The sequence below is a fragment of the Nipponia nippon genome, unplaced genomic scaffold (assembly GCF_047370975.1).
Source record: "Nipponia nippon isolate SJK-2023a ecotype South Korea unplaced genomic scaffold, ASM4737097v1 scaffold_15, whole genome shotgun sequence".
NCBI lineage: Eukaryota > Metazoa > Chordata > Aves > Pelecaniformes > Threskiornithidae > Nipponia > Nipponia nippon.
This window is the reverse complement of record NW_028262331.1, coordinates 12785256-12801112: the sequence shown is the minus strand read 5'-3', so window position 1 is coordinate 12801112 and position 15857 is coordinate 12785256. Positions and strand designations below refer to the sequence as shown.

At 58.1% G+C, this 15857-nt stretch overlaps 1 protein-coding gene across 5 annotated transcripts in view; it reads left to right on the top strand.

Annotated features, from left to right (window-relative positions):
• SMG6 (SMG6 nonsense mediated mRNA decay factor) overlaps window positions 1–15857 on the top strand; it is a 115489-nt gene that overhangs the window by 51159 nt on the left and 48473 nt on the right. For all 5 annotated transcript variants that reach the window (XM_087751885.1, XM_087751884.1, XM_087751883.1 and 2 more), the window contains exons 11-13: window positions 4301–4417; window positions 4931–5099; window positions 13888–14089. In XM_087751885.1, coding sequence (XP_087608011.1) covers window positions 4301–4417; window positions 4931–5099; window positions 13888–14089 — 488 coding nt within the window. The remainder of the gene's footprint in view (window positions 1–4300; window positions 4418–4930; window positions 5100–13887; window positions 14090–15857) is intronic.

Below are 15857 nucleotides of genomic sequence, written 5' to 3'. Positions count from 1 at the left end.
AGCATTGCACGTACCTCGGTTTTGCTGGCATAGCCGATGTGGGGCTACAAGTGACTGACAAAGCTCCCAGAGGGTGGGTTTTCAGGCCAGCTCAGCTCCCTGCCGTGGCTGCAGCATGGCTCCACGAGCCGGGTGGTGGGGCAGCGTGTGGCGAGGCTGCGGTGTTACCCTGAATCAGTCTTGGCTGCAAACGCTGCAAGTCCTGAAGCCCTGACCTTAAGCTGTGGTTTAACAAGCAGTTATTTAGGTAGCGGTGCCAGCTGTACCCATCCTCCTCTCCCCCCCGCAGCACCTTTGATGGTGATGGCACAGCTGAAAGGTGACATTTCTAACCCCGATGAGCTGCGTGGTCTGGTTCACAGGGTGGCTGCGCAGGCGAGAGCTGAGAGGTGACGTGGTGACAGGAGCTGCCTAGCTGACGCTGGCATTAAGAGGGATGTTTGCCTGGCTGCAGGGGGAGAGGGCGGAGGGGGACCGCGTGCTGGCTGTTGGTACACAGCCCGGTGGTGTGCTGGATGATTTCCTGCAGAGCATCGCTGCTGCAGCTGCTGGTGGCACAGGGGAGCCACATCTCCGACCACGTCGGGCCCGTGACCTTGTCGCAGCTTCTTTCGCATGAGATTTCTGTCCGTAGTCTGCCTGACCACCTCCGCACCGCGCCCCGGCTGTGTGGCGTGGCGGGGTGCGAGGACAGGAGGGTTATCTGATTACCGCCTGACTTGGGGTTTCAGGGGAGGAAGTGGAGTGCAGGTTTGTGGCAGCTTTAGCTGATGGGATGCCCTCGATGCCACCTGAAAACGCCTCTGGCACCAAGCTTTTGGTGACTGCCTGCGGGGATAGGATGTGGGATTGCCTGTGGACCTGACGCTGTAGTTCTGCTTCTCCTGAACCCGCTGTGGATTTGGGGAAAGAGATCTGGGAATTACAGGGTCTGCCCTGAGCTGGGCAGTCAGGACGTCTCTGCCTGCCCTTGTTGGTCTGCAGCCGCTGGTGGCCCCAGGTTATACTGGTGCTGCTCAACTGCAGGGACAGGAATCACCTAAGTGTTGCTCCAGCCTCCAAGAACGTCTCTTTCCATCTCTTTCTCAATGCACTGTGCATTACCAGCAGCACAGACCGTTGCTCAGCTCACAGGTAATGATGCCCTGTGGGCTCCAGAGCAGATGAGTTGCTCCAAACCCCCTTTCAGCAAATCTTCTTACACAGTATTTTTCTCCTAGTGCCAGGGTAAGCTCAGAGACTTTGTGCTGTGGGCGAGAGACCTTGCCGTGGGTGCAGAGAGCTAGTTTCCTTACTGCTCATCACTCAAAACACTCCACAAGTTTCTATCTAAACACCCCTGTTTCGTGAGTTCTCTGCCCTTTGGTTGTACCCTCACCTCGACTGTCTTCTGTGGCGCGGGCAGCCGGGGGCGGCCGGCGGTCTGCCACCCCACGGCCTCCGCGTCGCGCAGGCGTGACCCCTGGCTCCCAGCTCCCCGCTCAGTGAAAGCCCAGGCTCCCTGCCTCCCGAGGAAAGTGGTGAAAAGGCACAAAGAGAAAGTTTCTTCTGATTTATGGTGCTTTCCTCTTCTGTCCTGCAATTAAGCTCTTACGAGCCTTTGCTGGCAGGGCTGGGAGCGGGAGTGCTGGTGCATGTTCAGGGGTCTTGAACAAGCACCCACCTGGATGCTTGTCCTTCCCTGCAAGGTTGTTGGGCTGGGGGAGCCTCCTTGAAATGAGGCTGACAAGCTTGGCCAGGGAATGAACTTTCAGGACCAGGGGAGTTTTGTGTAATTTAATGAGGAGATGACAACACCCACAGTAGCTGAGCTGAAACCCTGGGGAAACGACCCTTGAATTTGGGTGTCCTGTTCCTCTTACCCGCACAGTGGGCAGTTTTGCAGGCTATACCAGGGCTGAGCATCGTTGCGGTATGTCAAAGCACCGTGGCTTTATGTAAACTGGGTGTGAGCCGGTGGGCACGTGGTTCACGTCTGTAGCAATAGGAGATGTTTGGTGGAGCTGTGGCCACAGTGCTCAGCTTGAGCGAGCGGGTCGGGGATGGCTGTCCCTGTGACAGATCACGTACATGAAACGTTTTTACTCTCTTTTGGGTGTTTAATGTTTTATGGGGAACGTGTAGCCTGCAAGAGGAGCTGCCGGTGGCCGTGGGACGGGCTGAGGCCCTGGTACCAAGCCTGGCCATGGCCACCACAAAGCACTGCTCCGGCGCTTGGAGCCGATCTCCGGAATACATCGGGACTGTGTAGTGCTTGTGACCCTCGGCATCACGAAAGCCTTTTTTGGAGGGGGAGGACTTAGCTTTTGTACCAGCCCAGTTTGGGGGTGACTGCAAGTCTGGCTTGAGCACGGTGCCCAGGGTCCCGGGGGTGCTGCCCACCCCAAGTGTGGGGGTGCTTGCTGAACTGCCCGGAGCTGGGACTTGCCAGACTCAGGCATGGCAGCGCGACAGCCACGGTCTTGTTGTGTGCCCATTTAAGACAAGAAGTGAAGAGAGTCCAGCATCTTGCCCGAGTGCGGGAGGAGGGAGCGCGGGGAAGACGACTGTAATTTCTTGAACTGGACTGTGGCCAGAGCGCTGGGACCAACACTCTTGATTGTGGGAAAGGCTTCATGAAAGAGATTTACTGTCCCAGAGTGGTCACATCTTTAGTTTTATGTTTCCTCCAAAAGCTGACAGCCCCTGCAGTATGGCACTTCTTACCATTGCTCTGCGGCACTGGCTCAGCCCTGGCTCCGGCAGCAGAGCACTCCCGTTCAGCTCCCAGGCGCCTCTGGTGCCACCCTGGGTTACCCTCAGCGGTCGCCCCACTGGGTGCCGAACTCGTTGGCAGCTGTAAGAGCTGGCCAAATCAAGCTACAGATCTTCCTCCTATTTTTTCCTGTATTTTCTAGGTGTGCTTTAGTCTTTTTCTCGTTGTTTTTAACCTCCCACCCCATTGCTCTGAAATAATTTGCACTTAAAACCTCAGTGTTTGTTCTCTGCGCCTCAGGTGTTTTGCTAGCCCCGGCTGGAACGGGGTCTCAGTGTCTTGCTTTAATCGTCTTGCCCTTTGCTCAAAATCCCTGGTCTGCCACATCAGGGGAGTTCAGCTTCCAACACCTTCTCCTTGTCCGCATGCAGCTGATGCTTGCATGTGCGGCGGAGGTGCCTGGGAGCCGGGGCTCCCGCTCCCCGTCCCGGCACTGGGGCTTTGCTTGCACGGGCACTGGTTTGGAGTCGGTACCTACATATTTGCGTTCACTGTGCAAATCCTTTGCCTGGCTGGTGGCAGCTTTTCACAGTGGCTGCAGGGTGAGGGCTGGAAGAGCTGGTCCTGCAGCAGGCGGTGTGCAAGCCGGCAAGGTGCCTGCAGCAGAGCAGCCTGCGCAGAGCAAATGGCACGGGCTTGTAGGAGACCCCCGAGTGGCACGAGTGCATCCCATCCCCCTGCAGTGCTTCCCTGCCTCCCTCCAGGCAAGCCCCCGGCCAGCCGCTCCCCCCACATCTCAAGGGAGGATGTGAATTGGGGGCAGAGGGGATTCAGGGGGCAGAGGGGATTCGGAGGGCAGAGGCTGCCCACAGGGCTTACAAATCTTCCGCGAGCAGGCAGCGCGGTGCCTGGGCGAGCACGGGCAGCCTGGCATGCCCCACGGTGCTCTCGGCCTTGCTGAACGTAACCCACGCCCAGCTCCAGGCAGCTCCCTCGAGCCAGCTCCCCGCTGCTCTCAGCAGCCTCAGAAGTGGTTTCTGGCTGGGTGTAGATGTGCCGGGGGGATTTGCTCTCACTCCGAGCCGGCTCTGGAAGAGCTGTGGTCGTGTGGCATCTACTTGAGTAACAGCTTCAATTAAGCTCTCTTGACAAGCTGTTGTGTGACTGGTGAACTAATGGGAGGAGCCCCCTCCTCAGCTGCTGAGGTTAAAACTCCAGCAGGGACAAAGATCAAACATGCAGCTAATTACCCTTTTAACACTTAAACATACCCCCCTCCTTCAGGGGAAGGCATCAGCTCCAAGCAGCAGCTTCTGTGCTGGGAGTCCCAAGTGCCGGCTCAGGCCGGGCTGGCTCAGCACGCGAGGTGGGGTCAGGCATGACATGGGCAGCGTGACTGCAGCCCCTTCCCGCTCCAGAGCAGCTACTCACCACCTTTTTCCCCCCTACGTGGAGCGGTTGGGTCCAGGACAGGTGCGAGCTGGGGAATCGCCCACCCCTGCAGAGATCCCCACTCCATGCGGGATGCGGAAAGGGAGGCTGCGAAGGCGAAGCAAGATGGAGCACCTGACCTGCTCCCCGCTGAACCCTCTCTCTGTCTCCTAGAGTGCATCTCTGAAGACTGCCGCTCCGTCATCCAGGAACAGGCCACAGCCCTGGGGCTCTCCATGTTTGCACTCTTGGTGAGGAGGTGCACCAGCCTGCTGAGGGAGTGCGTGCAAGGTAAGACGTTACCGGCAGGGTCCATGCAGCTGCCCGCGAGGCAGCCTGGTGGGGTTCAGGCCCTTGTTCCCTGCTATCTTGTACACCCCTTCCCATCTGCTGAGGCCCTTGGATTCTGCCTGGTGTCCCAAGCTCTGCCAAGGTTAGGGCTGGATCATCTGGCAGGAAAGCCCCTGGTGCGTGCAGGCAGAAAAGTTTGGAAGAAAGGGATGAATGCAGAGCATGCTTTCTGCCAGCTATTGGGAAACGTCCCAAAACTGGGACCTTGGGATCCTGTCTCTGTGACTGGTGCACTGGCACCCCACTGCCCTCAATAAAAGGGATCACAGGCGTCCCGGCTTGCCCGCCCAGCCAGCGCATGTAGGGAGAACAGATCTGTCTTTGCGCTTGCTGTGGGTTGTGGCTGTTCCCTTGTGCGTCCAAGGCGGGGATGTTGGGATCTGTGTTGTCCCTGCCTGAGCCTGGCTCTTGGCTACGGTGAGCTGCCTCAGCTCTCACATCTTGTATTTGCAGTTCAGCCACGAGAAGTGGAGCAGGAGGATGAGGAGGATGACATCAAGGTCTCTGCCTTGCCCCAGGACCTGAAGGAGCTGCTCCCCAGTGTGAAGGTCTGGTCGGACTGGATGCTTGGCCACCCGGACACCTGGAATCCTCCTCCGACCTCTCTTGAGCTCCCCAAACAGTACGTGCATCCTCTGGTCTGTCTTCTGGTGTCCGCTCCCTCCCTGGGCTCCTTGTGCCACCTTTCCCCCTTGCTTGTGCTCACTCCTGGCTGTGGTACTCTGACCTGAGCACCCAGGAGACACTTGCTGTGCAGGGGATGTCTGGGGGGGACTTGTCACCCTTGGTGACACAGTGACTTCTTCATTGATGCATGGGTGCGGTGAAGTGGCTCTGAGGGGGCCTGGCAGGTGCCCTTTGCTTCTGTGCGTTAGAAAATGTCCCATGAGCTGAGTTTTTACCTTCTACTTAGGACGTGTGTCTGCTTTTGTTGCGATGCATCTCCTTTACGCGTTCTGCTGGCCCAGCCCGCCGAACAGGCAGGGCCTTCCCCTTTGCAAGAGGAAAGTCCATTTCCAGCATGAGCATTTCATTGCCTCTTTTTGACTGAATCAGGCCAACGCTGGTCAGGCTGGGCTGGCCTGGAGCAGCTTGGCTGTTGCTGGAGCTCCAAAAGTCGCCTCCCTTCTCCTTCAGAAACAGCTTGTCTCTACCCCTGCAACACACAAAAGGGTTAATTTTCTAAACTGGCCGATTCCAGCCCATTAGTCCATAATGCGGACTAGGCAATTTGCATATTTTTGGACAGAAAATCGAGTGAAAGGGCCAAGTATGGAGTATGCGAAACAGTGTCTGAGCATGCTCCGTAGCTGCTTTCCCGCAGGATTTTCCATCTGCCTCTGGTACTCCGGATCCAGAGCCTGAAATCACGTCTTATTGTTAATCCAAAGGAGCCAGAACCCAGGGTGATGGGAAGGCGCATTAAGAGTAATCCAGCAAAGTGGCTTAACCATTAATGGGTCCCCGCTCCGTGCGTCAGGTCCAGTCCTGCTCTCCTAGTTTATTGCCTCTTACTCCAGTTCTTTTTCATTTGGCTGAGGAAATGGAAATCTCACACAGGAAGTTCTGGGCCTCATTTTGTGGAGATGGAGTCTGTTTTCTGTTTGTCGGCTGCTCGGTGTGGGACCGCTGCCTGCTCATGTGAACTGCTGCCCATCTTTGGGCAGGAACTCAAACTGGGATCTGTCACGTGAGAGCGCGTGCACCAATCCCCCCTTCCCCTCGCGCTGCCTGCGCAGGGAGCTGCCGAGCCCTTGGCGACGGGCAGCCTCGAGATGGAATTTCTGATTGGGTTCGCGCAGCCAGCGCTCGGCGCCTTCCCCGGGACGAGCTGCCTCCCCTCCTGCGGGGCGCGAGGCCGCATCCCCCCGGGCTGCCAGAGCAGGTGCGGGCTCCCGCTAGCCCATCGAGGCGGGAGAAGGCAGCGTTGGCAGCCCGCCCCGTGGCGCGGCGGCGCGTGGCTCTTTGGGGAGCGGTGGGTATGGGTTGGGGGGCTCTACTCCACAAGGTCATGGTCTACTTGGCGGAGGAAAGAGGGTCTTCATTTTGTAGCAGACACCCAACCCCTTCTTCACCTTGCCCTCTCCGTGGAGCGTGGCTGAGCAGCCCATCTTGCCCCATCCATGCCTTTAGTCTGGGGCGTGGGCAGCCGTCCTTGTGTTGGCTCCCAGCTCCTCCACCCTGGTGCTCTTTGGCTCACCAAGAGCATCTGTCTTGTCCATGGCGAGGAGACGGGCTGCTCTTTCAGCCCAGACCTCTTGTGTTGACCCAGCATTGCGTGGCTGGGCGTCGGTGGTCCGGGATGCTGGGACAGCAGCAGCTGAGCTGCCCTGGGGGTGCGGGGAGCTAGCTCCGCTCTTGGGCACGACCTGGGACTTGCAACGTTTTCCCTAGAGGTGGGAGAGGAAAAGGGGAGCACTGGGTTAGTGTTTCAGCTCTCTATTGACACAAGCCTGCTGTCTGGCCTGGGCTGTTCAGTAACCAGGTAGAGTCACCGAGTCCGGGGGTTTAGATAGGAGCAGCTTCAAAGAAGTTTAGAAGTAAAACATGGGTCAGAGCAGCAGGCGTGTTGGAGTAAGCCAAGGTTTATGGGCAGGGTGAGCTCAGGAGCAGGGAGAGCATGTGAGGAGCAAGTGCAGATGCCAAGTTGCAGAACTGAGTGAGGGGCCTGCGCTGTTCCACGCGTGCTCTGTGCCCCACGGCAGTGGGACGTGCCGCGAGGTCCCCACCAGTGCCAACGGAGAAGCTGGTTGGACATGCTGAAGCTGCCTCCCAGTGCTCTGCAGCCGTCGCTTTCATTGCCCTTCGTGATGGCGCGGGCACAGAAAAGGGACAGTAAAAAAGCACCGAAGCACCCTGCAAGGATGCCGTGAATGTGCTAAAGCTTCTGGAAAAACCAGGCCCCGTACCCACCTGGCAGCCCCCTAGGAGCAAAGGCCTGGGCCAGAGCTTGCATCAAAGCGCAGCTCATCCGGGGCCAGTGCCGCTGCCAGAATGACGGCCTGGGCTCGGGGCCAGCAGGGCAGCTTGTCAAGACTCCGCCAGAGCCCAGGGTCTGGGCTGCCGGGGCTATACGTCCCGAGGCCTCTGCTCACGCTGCGTTCACCATGTTCTCGATTGCTCGTTCTTAGTGAGGGAAGGAGCTGGGGGACTTTGAGAACGTCTAAACTCAGCCCAGCTGTGGCAGTTGGTTTATTGCTTTCAGCTGGTACTTGAACCCGGGTCCTGGTCTTGGAGTCTTTCCCAGGTTTAATCCCCGGAGCTTTCTCTGCAGCTGTATGACACTGCACTGACCCCGAATGAGGATAGGAAAATAGAAACGGTGCCAAGCCAGAGTCTCTTTTTCATTTGGAGTCTGGCTGTCTGCCCATGACCAGGGTTACATAATGGGAAACATAGCTGGGGCTCTGGAGAGCCCGCGTTTCACCACGCTGCCCAGACCTTCGCGTTCTGATGCTATATATCTTCCTAATTGTAGCTCGGATGCATTTATCACACTGCTGGATTTGAGTCCTTACAATAAAAAAAAAAAAACAACACACCAAATTCCTCAGCTTGCTGCTTTCCCCCTTGGACAGAGGCGGAGGGAAAGGTGTGAGGGGTGAGCGCCGCCGAAACCCGGTGTGCGGCTGCGAGCCATGCAGGAGCGGGCTCTGCGGAGCGGGATGGGAGTCTTGGGAGCCTGTGTCTTCAGGGTCCTTTTCTTGGTGGGGGCTTGGGAATGAAGCCCGGCTCCCGGCAGGCATCCTCGCCCTAGCTGGGGGCTCAGTGGTCCCAAATTCAACCTGAATGAGAAGCTACAGCTTTCCCCAGAACCACCCTCCTTGCTCTGGCACATTCAGCCAGCTCTCAGCAACACCTGCACGGTCAGTGTGGCTCGGGATGCGCTGGGACGTGTTTTCAGGCCAGGAGGCCATAGAGAGGTGACAGCCTGCCTCGATCCCTCCCTTGGGGCTGCTGTGTGTATTTGAGAGGCTGGGGGTATCCTTCCCCTCCACCTCTTTGGGAGAGGGGCTCAGCGAGTTTTCTGTGGCTCTTTTCTCAGGTGTTTCCAGGAGCTAAACCTGACCGTGGACATCTCTGCTTCAGAGCAGCAGCGTCCCGTGGCTCAGGGATTGTGTGTCTGGACCAGGTGTTCCCAGGTCTTGCAGCAGCAAGCAACAGTCACTTCTGTGTCTTAAAATTACTTTATATCTGCATGTTTCATGGCAAACATGGCATCGAGGTCTGAACAGGCGGTTGTTTGAAGCAGTTGCATTGCCATGCAGCTGGGTTGGAGCAGTGTCTTTCAGACCAGCTGTCCCCAGGAGTAATTTGCAGAGATCGGGGGGTAAAAGCAGGCAGCCCTGGGGAGAGGGGAGCAGGGTGGATTTCCTAAGGCAGGGATGTTGGCAGCAGATGGGGCGAAAGGCAGATCTCCGAGGAGGCTGCTGTCATTCGAGTGAATCCATCTCCTTTTGGGACATGTGGCTGAAGAACTGAGATGGGTGAAGAGCGCTGGGCACAGGCGAGCAAAGCTTCTCCTTGCTCCGCTTTGTTGCTGCAATGAATCCATTGCTAAACAAAGCACAGGAATCAATGGGGAAGGCACAGGCTAGACAGACAAACTGCCGCAGGGCTGACCCTGGAGAATCTGTGCTCCTTCCACGCTGGAGCGAAGGGCCTCTCTTGGTTTGTGGAGACTGTCTGCAAGCATTTAAAAATGGTTAATTTAAACCAAGTATTAAATTAAATCCAAAAGCTCTGAGCACATTCTAGAGCTTACCTTCCCAGAGAGATCTGCCAGATCGCTCTCATCACATCGCTCTTGCGGAGAAGTGTCACTGAGATGGCAGCTCCCACTGGGAGAGATGGACAGAGTCTTGGACAGGGGTGCCAAGACCTTGCTGGAGTTTGCTGGAGACTAAGTGGAAAATCCCTTTTGCAGATCTCAGCCTTCGTTAGTAATGCTGGCCACCAGAGTTTCCCTATCGAGACATCAAAGCGAGGATTCAGAGGTGTCTTGGTAGTGTAAACCTGGCTGAGAACGAAGGTAAAGTCGAGCGAAGCAGAAGCCAAAAGTCTCCGTGGAGAAGGGGGCTGTGACAGAGCAGAGGCTGGCTGGGAGGAGACTGCATCTCTCCCAGGGAGGAGAGCATCCCTCGAACCGCAAAGGCAGGTTCCCAGGAGAGGAGCGGGTTTATGGATGCCCGGCTGGCCAAAGGGGCCACGTGCAGGGCAGAGCGGGGGAAATCATTGGTGCCACGGGGCAGAGGGGCTGTGACCACCTCATCCCCGCTCTGAGCAGCTGCGTCTGACTGCAGGGTGAGGTTGGTGAACGCCGTCTGGGGAGAGCTCCCACTGCCAACCCCTTTTGTTCCTTGCAGAGGAGCTGCTTTTAGTTCGGCTTCCCCTGGGCCAGGAGAGAGGAAACCCAGGAGGGGGACGCGGAGCACTTCGTGTGGCGGTGCAGGAGCTGGGGTGGGCACCGGTGCTGCCTCGCACCAGGAGCCGGTGGGTGCGCATCGCCTGGCCCCGGGAGCACGCGAGCCCGAGGCGTTTGCCATCTGCACGGCAGCACGGCTCTTGGCGGCTAGGGAACACAATGCAGGGCTTCTTCTGCGCCGCGCTTTCCGGGTTTGTTCTGCAGCTGTGGAGTTTGAATGTTAGTGTTTAAACAAGCTGGTATTACACAGGAAATGGCCACCTCCACAGGCCCCCGCAGGCTTGTAACATGGGGTCATTGTGCTTGATATTAATCACCAGGCGGCCTGCGCCCCCGGTGAAGATGGTGGCTCACGCCAGAGCGCCGCGCAACACCCTGGCTGGCGGGGATTCGGCAAGTGTCAGGCTTGCCCCGGTGCCCTCTGCTCTCCCCTCGCTTCAGTGTGTGCCTTTTGCCTTGTGGTGATGCATGCCCATTGTGGGCATCCGTCTTTGCCAGGAGCCATCCCCGCGCAGACCCGGCCCCACCGGGGCTGCACTCTGTCCCCGGGCCGCGCTCCAGCCTGCGCGCTCGGCTGCGCACTTGTGCGGCGCTCTCGCCGTCGCCTGGCCGGGCTGCGTCCTGTCGGCGTGCAGCTGGGCTGCGCTCACACTGACAGCTACATTAAACCTGGAATCCTGAGGCAATAAAAAAGAAATTAACTCTTATTTTTTTTTCCTGTCCTAGTGGAATAAGCAAATGTAAATGTGTCTGTGGGGAAGTGAATGAACCCCCGTTCTGAGGAAAGACCTCGCGCTAACCCCCTTCTTGCTTCCTCGGTTAAAAGCTCTGGGAGCCTCGTCCCTGTACCTGAGAGCTGCGTGCCTGGGCTCAGTGTCAGTAATTCGGGGCCTCCCTCCGCAGAGGGACCCCGAAGCCGTGGCACTGTGCGTGTGCAGTGCTTCCAGGCACCTGGCCCTGCCTTGGCTTGGCAGAGCGGCTCCGGCACCGCAGTGCCGGTGCGTGACATAAGCCAGAAGTGCTTGGAGGTGGCCGCGGCGGCGGCCTGGGAAGAGGCAGCAGGGAGAAGGCGCCTGACAGGGCTCCCGAGTGTTGTGCAACCTTCCAGGGCGAGTGCGCGTCCCAGCAGATCCACGGGGCCGTACAGTGTCGGCACGAGCTGTTAGCCCTCGCTGGCTTTGCCAGCGGCTAGCAGCTGGTAAATGATCTTGGTGGTGCCAGTGCTGGAGATGCACTACAGAGGAGGAGCTGCACTCGAGGGGAAGACAGAAAATTGTCAGACCCACTCTCTGCGGTGCTACCTCTGTGTCGCAGGAGAAAACCAGAGCAGAAACGCCAACACCTTCTTCTTTGTTGGCTTTTTGAAGGCTCTGCAGGGTGCTGCATGTGAGGGGGTGCTGTCTGACTGCCAGCCGCGGCCGCAGAGCTGGTCGGCCTTGCATTGCAGCGAGATCTTGCTACCCAGGGAGCCAGCACAGTCTGCGGTTTGACTGAAGGAAGCCCAGGGTGGAAACCTAACACGTCCAGTGCAAATGACAGATGTGGCAAGGCACCGCGAAGCTGTAGGGAGCTGTGGATGAAGGGGATGAAGTGACAGGGACTGCTGCCATGCTCAGGGGGCGGTGAGGGGCTGCCCTGCCTGGCAGCGCTGCCGGAGGGCTGGGGGGAGAGGAGAGGCGGCCGCTGGGCGGGCTGGCTGCAGGGGTGTCAGCAGTGTTGGCTCGGTCACTGTTCACATGGCACTTTTCTGACATGGGGTGCCAAGCCCCGTGGAGGGAGACGGCTGCCTGTGCTTCATCTGTGCTGCTCCTCTGCCCCACTGCCACCCCTGCCCGCTGTGCATCCCGGGCCTGCCTGGCATCCTGCCGCTGCTCTCTGCCTCCCTCCTTCCCTCCCTCGCTGCTTATCTCCATCCCCTGCCTGCAGCTCTGCTTCTTGGGGAACACAGGCGAGGTCTCTGCAACATGTCTTTCCCTTCTCCTCCGCCCTGGCCCCGTGCACCTGGCTGTCCCAGCCCCCGGGAACGTCCCCTGCATCGGTGCCTGTCCCCAACACCCCAGTGCGCTCGTTCCCCGGCAGCTGCAGGCGCTCTCCCGTTCCTCTCCCCCGCCGATGCCTGCAGCCTCTGCACCTCCGTCATCCGAGCGAGCCCTCGCTGCAGCCCACGCTGGCAGGGCCCCACCAGTGCTATGTGACCGGACTCAGGCAGCCCAGCCCAGTTGCCAGCAGGGCACTGGGGGAGGGCTGAGCCTCCCAAGCCCTGTGCATCTCCCATGGGCAGAGCTCGCCTTGGAGGTGGCCCAGAGCAGCCCTATCACATCCGGTGCTTGTCTCTGCAGCCTGGGCCGGAGGATAAACTATCAGGGCTGTGGGGCAGTGGATCATTCCTCTTATTATTTTCTTCTTTTGCAGATAGGGGTCGTGGAAAGTTCAGTTCCTTTTAACCCTCGCAGCTCTGTTTATTTTCCAGCTGGTAGCACAAACGCAGCGTTTCCCATTACATCACAAAGGGCCTCGGACAGATCCCTCCGAAAAACGTGTTGCAACTGTTTATTTTTTTCCATATTTAAACATTTCTGACAGCCAGACCTGGCTGAGCCAAGCGATGGAGCTTTGTGAATGAACCCAGCTCCTGGTGTCTGTGCGCAGAGGGCTTTGAAGGACCTCTTCTCCTCTGCAGCGTGCGGGCTGGGGCTGGCTCAGGGACGTGGGCGACTCTGCGTTACATGTGTGCTGATTACGTGCCGGGCTTTGATTAATGGCTCCTCATTCTGCCTGGCTCCCAGGACGCTCTTGAAAACAAGATGTTTCATTTCAGTGTGCTTTCCTGGTACATTGATTCCCGTAAATAACCGAGTGCAGACTCTGTCCACCTGGAGCAGTTCAAAGAGCAGGGGGCCTCCCTCCAGCCCCGGGCTGCCGCGGGCCGCGCTGGTCACTGCTGCGCCCCGGTGATGCTGGCTGCTCTGCGCTTTTCGCTGCCCCGGAGGTGCAGGGTGGAGGAGCAGCCCTCCTTGCTGCCACCAGAAGCAGATCAGCTCCAGGTTCCCCTGTTCCCTGCTTTCGTCCTAGTTTCCGCGCTAAAAAAACGCTCTCTGAGTGCTTTTAGAAACAGGAGGAAGAAATGCAATGCGAGGCAGCCTGGTAGGCTGCATTGCTCCCGTGCTTGTTGCCTGCTTCCCCCATGCTGACCCTCTCTGGGGTGCTGGGCTCTCCCCAGGGTGTGCTCAGCGATGGGGATGCGTGGAGAGCGGTCCAGGGCTGCTGGTGGCCTTGTGTTTGAACCCAGCTCCCCGCATGTCACTGCTGCTCCGGGAGGGTGAGGCACTGCAGAGGCAGCTTTGCAGGTCACTTGCAAGTGTTGAAACCATGGCCAGAAGCAAAACATGGCTCAACACCCCTGTGGCTGGGGGTTAACTAAAAAAATCCTGGTGCTTTAGAGCGTGGCTGCAGCGTGTGGTTGCAGCAGATAACAGCCAGGTGAAGGAGAGGGTGCCCTGGGCTGGGCTGGAGCCCCCCAGCCTGGGCCGGAGCCCCCCAGGCGTGGCTTTTGCCCCGGCAGCAGCGCGGGGGATCGGTCTGTCCTCCCAGCAAGCTTTGAAATTGAGTAATAAGCGGCATTTCTCCCATCTGGAATGAGCTGGGTTCCTGCCGGCACTGCAGGGGAAGCTGCTTCCCGCCGCCTGTGCCAGCTCAGGAGCGGGCAGAGGTGGGCAGAGCAGCGGGAAGGGCGAGATCCTGGGAGCCGCCCCCATCCAGGGGGACAGGGTGGTCGGTGTTGGCGCTGGCGGGCGAGGGCTACGAGCCCTCCTGGGTTCGGTGCCAGCGCAGCTGCGCCTGGAGCCCTCCCGGTGGGGTAGGTTAGCAGCGGCGCAGGGTGGCGTGCCTCGCCTCGCCTCACCTCTCTGGTATTCGCTGCAGCATTGCAGGCAACTCCCAACGCATTCCAGCCCCGAATTGCTCACGTCTCTCCTCGTTCTCCCAGGGTCTCAGTAGATGTGTGGGCGACGCTGGCTGACTTCTGTAACATACTGACCACAGTGAATCAGTCGGAGGTGCCCTTGTACAAGGACCCAGATGACGACCTTGCCCTGCTTAGCCTGGAAGAGGATCGGCTGCTCTCGGGCTTCGTTCCCCTGCTGGTCGCCCCCCAGGAGCCCTGCTACGTGGAGAGGACCTCGGACAAGGTCAGCAGTAGGCCAAACATCCCCCCTCGATTCCTCCAGACTTTTATTCTTGGGAAGTTTTCTGTGCAAACGGAACACGATTAAGTCATTGAGAAGGGTGTTAAGGGAAAATATCGACCTTTCAGCCGCTGACATCCAGCTCTGTGTCATGAAAACCCCTCTCGACTTCCTCTGGTGTGTGTGTGCTCGCTGGCATGTTGTATATACGATCATTTCCTCACTTGTTTAAATAGTGCAGCTTGTGTTGGCAGTGCTCTCGGTGCACTCCAAATGGTTTGCATCATGCTTAAAGCACCCTCCCCCTCCCCCCGGCCACAAAACTCTGCCTTAGGAAGGCAGCCAGGACTTTTTTCCTTCTCTAAAGAGGAGAGTGATAAATAGGTGACTAGAGAGAAGCAGACACCATGTGTTAACGTACAAAAGGCTTTTAGGAATATGAAGCATTCCCCACTGCCCGCTCTCTATTTTCCTTTCTTTGCTCTAGGAGCCCATTCTAGCCTGAACTTTCCTTTGGCTGTTTGTTTTTAGAATAATGAAATCAGTTCCCTTGTTGATGTGGGGTTTTGGGTCTGCTCTCTGCCACCACCTGGCCAGAAGGGACCTGGGGGCTGCGCTTGGATAACGTATCTGAGCCTGATGGGGGATGGAAGAGGCACAATGGCATTTGTTTTGCACGCCCGTGGAGGCACGGCGGGATAAGAGCGGCTCTCAACAGTTTCCTGCTTGGAGGCAGAATCGCAGCACCAGAAACGCTGCTCATCTGGGAGGCTGTAGCGTTGCCTCCCCGAGCGGCTGGTGCTACAAGAGGAGAAGTGGCGATGCAGGGGCTGGTTTCTGTGGAGAGCCTGCGTGTGACGGTGGCAATGTGCCTTCCCATGTGCCGCTTCTTCTTGACATTTTCCTGAAATGACGGTGAGAAATTTAGGACCTTTGTCACAGAGGGACCCAAGAGGTGCAAATTTCTGTTTCACTTCTCTGTCTGCCCGGCCCGTGCTCACGGCACTGCCTGTGGCAGAGGAGCACAGCATCCCAGTGAAACTGAAGGCTCTCCCAGTCTGGGGAAGCACCTTACTCCAGGAAGTCGCTGTGGAAAACCAGATTTTCAAGGCTCTATTTGAAGGGGTGAAAAAAACAAGCATGTGGTTGCCATTGCTGCCCTGAGGTAGCCTGTTTGCCCAGCGTGTGCTGTGGCCTCACAGGTGTGCTGCTGGGGACAGTCCCAGTGCCCCACTGCACAGGGTCTATTTCCCAGCCGTCACAAGCCAGAGCCCCCAGCAGGCAGGTAAGGTGGCTGAGCAGCCTGGTCTGGTGCCCCATAACTGGGGGCAGGGGGTCGGTATTCCCTGAGCTCTGCCTCTGCTAACCACAGAGCGGTTCATTCGGAGTGCCATCGGCCTGCCCTGCCGGGCACTTGCGCTCACGCGTGTAAGAGACGAGACGCGTCTTTGTCCTGTAGCTGCACCTGAGCTTCCTCGCTGAGCTTCCTCGCTGTCCTGGCTCCCCTTGCTCCTGGTGCTTTACAAACAAACTGTACAACGCTGCTGGCGGGAGCTGGTGCCCTTCATGGCGCAGCAGCAGCCACCCAAGCACCCAGGATTATCGGGCACGGTGGTACCAGCTCGGCACCGCTGAGGAGGCAACGCAGATCCCAGAGCAAAGGAGCCAGGCCTGCCTGTGTCCGTCTCCTGTTTCTTTCTTTTCTTTTTTTTTTTTTTTTTTTTCCGCCTCTGTGGGTCTTGTTTGGTTTGAAAGTAGCTGACTTTGGAAC